Below are 10000 nucleotides of genomic sequence, written 5' to 3' on the forward strand. Positions count from 1 at the left end.
TATATATATATATATATATATATATATATATATATATATATATATATAAAATTGTGTGTGTGTGCGCGCGCAACACTGGGTCCTTCAACTTGTATCTCTCTTGATGGCGCAGTCGGTTAAGTCACTATCACTTGTCACGTGCTAGCGGAGGTTTGGGTCCTTAGCTGTACCACGTTTCAATTTATGCATGCATGCCTCCTCGAGGCTCTCGATGTTGATGGCTTAGAAAAAAGTGAATTGTGATTGATATATATATATATATATATATATATATATATATATATATATATATAGGGTACGTTTTGGCGCAGCCGTTTGGGCGCGGTCGTTTGGGGACGTTTGGGCGCCGGCTGTTTTGGCGCCAAAACATTTTTTTTAATCTATAAATATTATTTTATAAATGTCATTTTATGAATCTTATTTTATAAATCAATACAAAATTATATTGTCAGTTATAAATTAAAAGATGATATACATATTTAGAAACGGGAAAACTAGCTCGTTTAGCTGTTTGCACAGGTTACTTGTACGTAAAGCGGGCGCTTTTGTTCCTGCCAACGAATGACGTTTGAGTCAGGCGCGGATACAAGGGGGGGGGGGGAGCCCGGAAGAATATTATCGCAGGTCGGTGTACAGCTGCACAGAAAACTATCGTTAGTAAATCACGCTAATTATTTTGACACAAAACAACGAAACTATTTGAGACAAGTTGAAGTCTCCATCGGAAATAAGATTATCATGTCATAGTGAATCCATATGAACTCTGGAACTATTATTCGATTCATATTCATTCAGAAGGAATTCGAACCCCAGAAATACCAACCCTTCGGTATCATAAGGTTATGTTCATTAGCGAATGTTTCGACACCCTTACTAACGATAGTTTTCTGTGTAGCTGTACATTCCGTTCGTAGATCACGTGCTGTCTGAATAAATATATCGTTTCGGCGAAAGCAGGGTGGCTGTAACACTTCAGGGGAAGGAATTCCTCAAAGGTCCGGACACAAACGCAGCAGCTGTTCTACACAGGCTGCAGTTGTATCAAGCAGATATTGAGTCACTGCCTCTTGTAAAAGCAGAAATTGAACGTTGGACAATATGTTCCCCAATGTTCAATTCTCTGATGGACACGCGAGTGCGAACATGTTTCCCGACATATCATGCCCATCGAAAGTTGTGTTAACGCAACCGGTGTCAAATGCTCAAGCTGAGAAGTCTTTTTCAGCACTTAAGAGACTGAAAACATATCTAAGAAGCACAGTTGGGCAGGAAAGCATGAATGGTCTTGCATTGCTCTCAGTGCAGAATACCAGTCCCATTTCCTTGGAGCAAATCCTGAACAAATTCTCTGAAAAGAACCGCCGTTTACTTTCCACTTGATGTGTTGTTGCGTTGTGTTGTTGTATATTGGTGTATTACTGTTGTATTATGGTACCAAAACGCCATTATTATCAATGGTGTGTTATATTATTTGACGGTAATTGAGTAGTGAGCACACATTTATGTTTTGCATAGCGCGATCAAATGTCATGTTATTTTCATTAATAATAATGTAATTTTCTCACTCATCTCGAGTTTGATTCTCCTTGGATAAACACTTTTTAGTGCGAATTTATTATTTGAATTATATTTGAGAATCATATATGACTTTACATACAATTACGAGCAAAACAGACTTAGGTTTCTGGACCAATCTCCAAGCCAACAGCATTATTCTTGGGGTTAATATCGGCGTGTTTCAAGTATCGGTTATCGCCCCCCCCCCCCCGCCCCCCCGGATAACATTCCTGGATCCGCGCCTGGTTTGAGTTGAGTCCGTCAGTCCTTAGCCTCAGTTGAGTTAGTACTCTTAGGACGGCCACACACGTGCAGTTTAAACCGACAGTTACAACTGTTCAGTTATAACTGTCAGTTGAAACTGCACGTGTGTGGGTATCTCATTATTACTGAGATACCCACACACGTGCAGTTTCAACTGACAGTTATAACTGAACAGTTGTGACTGTCAGTTTAAACTGCACGTGTGTGGCCGGGCTTAGAGCCGTCGCAAGATGGTCGTTCTTTTATGTTAGCCCAGTGGTTCGTAACCTTTTCCAGTGCCCGTAACCCCTGAGAATTCCCTCGTATCCCCATCCAATACAAATACAATGCAAGCATATGAAGAGGATGAGTGATACAAACCTTATTTGCTTTCTCATTGTAAATATACAGTACCATTGCACTGGCGGCTAGCATGTCTCGTACCCCCAGGTTTAAGGTTTAGTACCCCTTGGCGGTACAGGTACCCCAGGTTAAGAAGCACTGAATTTAGACGAACTCCTCTACTTCTTCCTGAAATTTTGAACCTTTATCAGAGAACGTTAAATGGGGAAGACCGCACAATCATGCTAAGGCAGCCCACCGTCGAATTTCATACGAACTTGGCATGCAACATCCCACCATATGGAAATTAATTGATGGCCTGCGTAAAGTACAGAAAGATAGAGATGCATATTATGAAAAGTTACTGGCCGGTCATGAACCACCACAGAAATTAAAAAAGTATAGAGATGCAGACAGAAGAATACATGAAGCTGTTCTTAGATTTGAAAACATGGATGCTGTCGAGTATTTGAGAAGTCTTGTTCATAATTAGTTCGATTATCAAATGAACTAAATAAAACTTTTTTAAGATTTTTTTTTATAAATAGATTAGAATGTATAAACTTTGGTTCGCGCCAAATCAGCTGGCGCCCAAATGAACTGAATAAAGTTATGTTACGGTTTTATAAAAATATTAGAATATATACACTTTGGCTGGCGCCCAACTGTAAGCTGGCGACCAAACGGCCGCGCCCAATAGTCCCATTCCGATATATATATACAGTATATATATATATGTATGTATATATATATATATATGTATATATATATATATCCAGGAAGGAGCAGAAGTACTTTATTCTCTAACGTTTCGACAGTCTTCTTCAATGTCTTTTCTCTTGTCATATATATATATATATATGTATGTATGGTAAGAGTGGTATAGGTAAAGTCCAGGAAGGAGCAGAAGTACTTTATTCTCTAACGTTTCGACAGTCTTCTTCAATGTCTTTTCACTTGTCATATATATATATATATGTATGTATGTATGGTAAGAGTGGTATAGGTAAAGTCCAGGAAGGAGCAGAAGTACTTTATTCTCTAACGTTTCGACAGTCTTCTTCAATGTCTTTTCTCTTGTCATATATATATATATGTATATATATATATGTATGTATGTATGTATGGCAAGAGTGGTATAGGTAAAGTCCAGGAAGGAGCAGAAGTACTTTATTCTCTAACGTTTCGACAGTCTTCTTCAATGTCTTTTATCTTGTCATATATATATATATATATATATATATATATATATATATATATATATATATGTATATATATATATGAGAGGGGGGAGTGCGTAAAAATGGGCCCCCCACAACAGATCAGGATCCCAATTATTCACTGATCCCGACTCACTGATCCTAATTGGAATTGAATCCTTAAGTGGTCTGACTGAAGTAAGTCACAAGACTGTGGTGAGGAGGTGGGGGGGAGCGTCTGCAGGATCTTCTCGACTTTTGGTCTCTGGTCGGGGGGAGGAGGAGGGGGGTCAGATGCTGATATTTATGTGTGTGTGTGTATATATATATATATATATATATATATATATATTTTTTTTTTGTCGCATTCCTCCTCCATCAGTTCTCTCGTTCTCTCTCTCTTTCTTTCTCTTTCAACGGAAGGAAGGAGATTCCTTCTAAATATTGCACCATTTCGGGCACGTTCACGTTAGGAAATTGTCTAGATTGAGCGAGAATCTAACTCTCCATCAGGGCCTGAAGTTGGATTTGATCATTCGGTTCTTGCCATCCGCTAGTGGGTATTTTATATATTTATTTATTTATTTAATTATTTTTATTTTATTTGTTTATTTATTTATTTATCTATTTATTTAGGGAATTAGGTGAAGCATTGGTCTAATTGGCTTCTCGCAAAGTACACAAGTTGCGTTTTTTTTTTTTTTTTTTCCTAAATTGCTGTTCTCTTCTTTTTCTTCGTTTTTCTCTCTTCTGCCCCCTCTATCCCCTCCCACGCTCCCCCCCCTCTCTCTCTCTCTCTCTTTCTCTCTTCATTTCCCTTGTCTTTACTTTTACGTCGTTTCTTTTGTACGTTGTCTGTCCCCTTTTTAATTTTTTTATCGATTTATTTTTTTCCACATTTCCTCTTTCTCTTTCTCTCCCACTTCATCTCACTCTTCCTCCTCCCTCCTCCCCTCCTCCTCCTCCTCCTCCCCCTCCCCCTCTTCATCTCGCCCCCCCTTCTGTTTCTCCTCTTCCTCCTCCTCTTCCCCTCTTCATCTCCTCCTCCTCCCCTCTTCATCCCGCTCCCCCTTTTGTTTCTCCTCTTCCTCCTCCTCTTCCTCCTCCTCCCTTCCTCCACCGAGGCCTTTGTGTTCTTGTCAAAATGTCTTCAGCGGTTCCTTGATATTGTAGCTTCTTCAAAGTCCGTTCTCTTGTGGAGGAAGAGGAGGAGGAGGAGGAGGAGGAGGGGGACAAGATGGCCGACGTGTGGTCCTGCTTGCTGCCTGCTTGCCTGCCTGCTTGCCTGGTTCTCTGCCTGCTTGCCTACTCAGGAAGTTACGTGAATCCACATATTTCTGGTCTGACCTCCCGTTCAAGATGGGTCTTAATAAGTATGATTTAATTAATTTATTTATGTTTTTGTTTTGATCTATTTGTCGTGGAGTAGATTTCCATTCAAGATGGAGAGGCGTTTATTTATCAATTTATTTGTTTGTCTTTCATCATTTCTATTTGTTTGGGAAGAACATTACTCATAGGTCGGGCCCTACGTCAGCATTGAGCTCTCGCCCGGGATGGTAATAGCTATCGGTCACGGGTCGAGCACGTGTTTCGTAATCATGGAAACGTTCGTAGATGCCGAAGGAGGGCTTAGAAACGTTTGTAAGGAAAAGGTGAAGGGTGAAGGAACGTTTTTATCCTTTCTCTCTCCTTCCTCCCCTCTCCCTCTCTCCTTCGCCCCCTTTTTTTCCTCCGCCCCTCTTTCCTCTCCTCTTTCCCCTCTTTCCTCTTTTTCCTACCCGTCCCATATTTCCTTCCTCTCCCCTCTTTCCTTCCCCTACCATATTTTCCTCTCTACTTTCTTTCCTCTTGTTTTCTTCCCTCTTTCCCTCCCCTTCCCCTCTGTCTCTCCACTTTCCCCTCTTCATCACCCTATTCTCCCTCTTCCTCACCCTATATCCCCTCTTCCCACTCTATTTCCCCTCTTCCCCACCCCATTTCCCCTCTTCCCCACATTATTTCCCCTCTTCATATCCCTTTCCCCTCTTCCTCACCCCCTTCCCCTTTTCCTCGTCCTCTTTCCCCTCTTCCCTTCTTCACCACTTTCCTTCCTCTCTACTCTCATTCCTTCCTCTCTACTCTCATTCCTTCCTCTCTACTCTCTTTCCTCTCTACTCTCTTTCCTCTCCCCTCATTTCTTCCCCTCCTCCCTCCCCATCGGTAACTTGTCCCACAGTTTTGTTTGTTCCATTTTCTCTTGTCACTGCATTCATTCTTTTCTCTCTTCCTCCCCTCTCCTTCGCTTTATTCTCTCTTACTTCTCTCACGCTTCGGCCATTTTCCATTCTTTCCCCTTCCTCCTCGTCTCATTTCCCCCCCTTCGCTCCGCTAATCTCATTATTTTCTCATTTCTCTTCCTTTTTCTTCTTCTTCTTCACTGTTTCTCACTTGTATTCTTGCCATGGTTACCGATCTCTTTCTCTCTCTCTCTCTCTCTCTCTCTCTCTCTCTCTCTCTCTCTCTCTCTCTCTCTCTCTCTCTCTCTCTCTCTCTAAGTTAATGTTGGCGTCGAAACTGGCTGATATAGTCTACTTTCTTACCTGTTTAAATTCATTAAATTATTTTCAATCGCGCCTGTCTTGTTCAAGTCTTGGATGATAACGTGGATATATTTATTGATATTTTTCACACACACACACACACACACACACACACACACACACACACACATATATATATATATATATATATATATATATATATATGCGAATAAATCGCAAAAATACGTGATTCACAAAATGTGATAAAACCAATTGGAAAATAAAAATAAAAGTGACCGAAAATTTTCGTGTATTTAAGACATTTTCAAAGGTACAGAGTAAGGAAACAGTGACAATATATATACAAAAGAAGCACACAAGGGGGGAATTAGGACAGGTCCATTGTGGCCTCACTCTCTCAGCACTGCCGGCTCAGACGTCCGATAGCGCTTGGCCTTCAAGCCAAAAATTTCATCAATCAATCAGTCAGTGCTGAGAGAGTGTGGTCACAATGGACCTGTCTTAATTCCCCCCTAGTGTGCTTCTTGTGTAACTATTGTCACTGTTTCCTTATTCTGTACCTTTGAAAATGTCTTAAATAGACGAAAACGTTCGGTCACCTTTCATTTTCTTTTCCAAGTGGTTTTATAACACACACACACACACACACACACACACACACACACACACACACACACACACACACACACACACACACACATATATATATATATATATATATATATATACATACATACACAACCCTGGCTGTTCAATTTATTTTTGGATGGGGTGGTGCGAGAGGTAAATACAAGAGTTGTGGGTCAGGGATTGGAGATGGTTAAAGAAAATGGAGAAAAGGGGGGAGATAAGCCAGTTGTTTGCTGACGACACTGCGCTTGTAGCAGGATCAGAGGAGGGGATGAGGAAGTTAGTGACAAAGTTTAGGAAGGTGTGCGAAAGAAGGAAGTTGAAGATAAATGTGAGTAAAAGTAAAGTGATGAGATGTACAAAGGGAGAAAGTGGCAGCAGACTGGAAGTGATTATTAAGACAGAGAGACTGGAGGAAGTGGATAGTTTTAGATACTTGGGTGCGAATGTGGCGGGAAAGGGAGGAGTGGAGGTGGAGGTAGAATGTAGATTGAGAAAAACAAGTAAATACCTTGTTGGATTAGGAAGTGTATTGAGAAATAGACATTTGGAATTGGATGCTAAGAGGAGATTGTATGAATGAGTGATTGTGTCGTTAGCACTATATGGGGCAGAACATAAGAGAGGAAGTGTTTCAATGTGTTCAAGATGAAATGCCTGAGAAGTATGGTAGGGTTTACTAGGCTGGATAGAATGAGAAACGAGGTGAGTAGAATTGGGGTGGAAAAGGAGTTGGGAGACAGGGTTCATGAAAGAGTATTGGGATGGCTTGGACACATGGAAAGAATGAGTGAAGAAAGATTAGTAAAAGAGGTATGAAAGGCATGAACATGAGCGGGCAACCAAGAATGAGGTGGATGGATGGGGTAAACGGGGCATTGAGAAAGAGGGGAATGTCTGTTTAGGAAGGAAGGGAGAGGACAGAAGATTTGGGTAGGTGGAGAATGGTTGTGTATAGGAGTAGACGATGCTGTGATGCATGGAAAAGAGTGGGTGTGGGATGGGAGGGGTGAGGGAGTATGTGTGGATAATATTTCGACGCAGCCCGAAGGGATTTCTCCCAGTGTTCTCTTTTTCTGCGTGAGAGGTGGGGGTGGGGGGGGGGTCGCCGACTAAATGAAGCGGCCTTGTTGTGGATGTGCTGTGTTTTGCCACGCTGCTGGCCCAGAGCAGTGGGTGAGATTAGGGATGACCTGTCATCGAGGAAGAGCCAAGAAAAGAGGGAGGGAGGGGTGGTGAATGGGAGTGGAGTATGTGGGGATGAAATGGGTGGGAGTGGATTTTATGCCTTTGTTTTTTAGTTACCTCCCTTGTAAAGAGGAAAAACCGTTGGGATATATATATATATATATATGTAATGTATGTATGTATTATTGTAATTGAGTATTATTGTTACTATTATTGGTGTTATTGTACCCCTTTTTTATTATCTTTGTGAAATGTCTGTTTCTGATATTATTGATCCGCTCGATTTATTTTCGTTATTAAATGTCTATTTTCTTTTTTGTTTCGTCGCAGAATGAAGGTGACAGTTCCCTACATTATTGTTGTTATTATTATTATTAGTATCACTTTTGTTGTTAATTCACAGTTTTCATTATTAAATGTCGATTTTTTTTCATATGGAGGGGACAGGCGCCGAGAATATTATTATTATTATTATAAGGTTACTAAGTATATCATTATTATTATTATTATTATTATTATTATTATTATTATTATTATTATTATTGCCCTTGTTATTTGTTACATTTATTTTCTTTATTGAACGTCGATTTTCTTTTGTTTTTTCAAACGTGTCAGGATGGAAGTGACAGGCGCCGACAATATTATTATTATTATTTTAAGGTTACTAAGTATATTATTATTATTACTATTGCCCTTGTTATTTGTTACATTTATTTTCTTTATTGAATGTCGATTTTCTTTTGTTTTTCAAACGTGTCAGGATGGAAGTGACAGGCGCCGACAATATTATTATTATTTTAAGGTTATTAAGTATATTATTATTATTATTATTATTATTATTATTGCCCTTGTTATTTGTTATTTATTGTCTTTACTGAATGTCGATTTTCTTTTGTTTTTCAAACGTGTCAGGATGGAAGTGACAGGCGCCGACATTAGCTTCTCCTTGCAACATGGGATGGTTCGGGACGTGGTAACCATCAACGCTTCCCAACTCACCCTCAAGACACTCAAGGACAAGGCCTGCGAGTTCATCAACACTAAGGTAAGGACGACATGGTCCTCCGCGACCCCTTGGGAGACGGCAACGGTCCTCGTAGAGGACGGTGATAGTACATTTCCCCCACGTAGCTGCGGCCGAAGCCGCCACTGTACCTCTGTGATGCTCTCTGAGGACTGTTGGGGTCCAGGGAATCGAAGAGGAGTGCGAGACTCGAACTTACAATAGAGCGAGTGTTAATTATCAGTACGCTTCCTTTGATGTTATCAGCGGATTGTCGGAGTTTGATCGTCTTGTCTTTTGAGTTCTTGTTCTAGGAACGTGATCAAAGGTTCCTAATAACTATTGACCTCGGGCTGGCCCGAGAACCTTCGGTGAACTTCAGTAGGAGGTCGAACTCGAACGTCCTTTCCACCTCTTAACTTTCCTATCTCTTACGTCTCTCTATCTTTCTCTATCACTATCACTGTGCGTGTGTGATTCACCATGGTCTTGGATCACGTGTTAGACTCGTGATCGACATCTATTACCCTCCCGGAAGAGAGCTCAGAGCTCATATACGACCGATCTATGGGTAATGCTGTGACCCTTCACGCACACACACACACACACTCAACTCTCCGCCCACGAGAGTTGGAGTAACGACTCGCAGCGCAGCGATACTGAAATTATTTCAGCCCTGGTGGGTTTCGAACCCGGACCACCGTATTGGCGGCCGCGAACCCAACCACCGCGCCATCGAGTTGTGTGTGTGTGTGTGAGGTATTCTCAATTTCAGACAGTTTTCTTTTCTTTTCCTTTTTATTTTTATTTTACATATAAAGAGTCTTGAACCCTGTTACCCTTTCCTGTAGACAACTCTTGGTGTGTGTGTGTGTGTGGAGTTAGATGAGCCTGACGGAGTATGAACTTACGTGCTGCTTACGTACGGTGTGTATGACTACTACTAGATAGGTACACCCGTTCTCCCCCCCCCATTTTTTTTTATTTTTTTTTATTTTACACGCTGGTGTATTATTTTCATAAAATGCAATTACTTCTTTGTCTGCAACCACTTTGATATCGTTGAACAAAATTTTTTCATTCATTCCTCTCCCTCTTGCTTTCTCTTTTTCTCTCTTTCGCTCCTTCTGCTTACTCTCAGTCTTTTCTCCCCCTCTCTCTCTCTCTCTCTCTCTCTCTCTCTCTCTCTCTCTCTCTCTCTCTCACTTAATGTCTCTCTCGCTTACTGTTTTATTGTTCATTATCTCTCTCCATTGATTTGGTGTTTCATAAGTGTTTTGAAATATTATGGAGGC

At 40.8% G+C, this 10000-nt stretch overlaps 1 protein-coding gene across 7 annotated transcripts in view; it reads left to right on the plus strand.

The window, feature by feature from the left end:
* Positions 1 to 10000, plus strand: part of PKD (serine/threonine-protein kinase D3) — a 457736-nt gene that overhangs the window by 15081 nt on the left and 432655 nt on the right. For all 7 annotated transcript variants that reach the window (XM_076175327.1, XM_076175329.1, XM_076175333.1 and 4 more), the window contains exon 2: positions 8615 to 8747. In XM_076175327.1, the coding sequence (XP_076031442.1) occupies positions 8616 to 8747 (132 nt within the window). In that variant the 5' untranslated portion in view covers position 8615. The remainder of the gene's footprint in view (positions 1 to 8614; positions 8748 to 10000) is intronic.

This window comes from Oratosquilla oratoria, chromosome 37 (assembly GCF_046742065.1).
Source record: "Oratosquilla oratoria isolate Oo_2021 chromosome 37, ASM4674206v1, whole genome shotgun sequence".
Lineage (NCBI taxonomy): Eukaryota > Metazoa > Arthropoda > Malacostraca > Stomatopoda > Squillidae > Oratosquilla > Oratosquilla oratoria.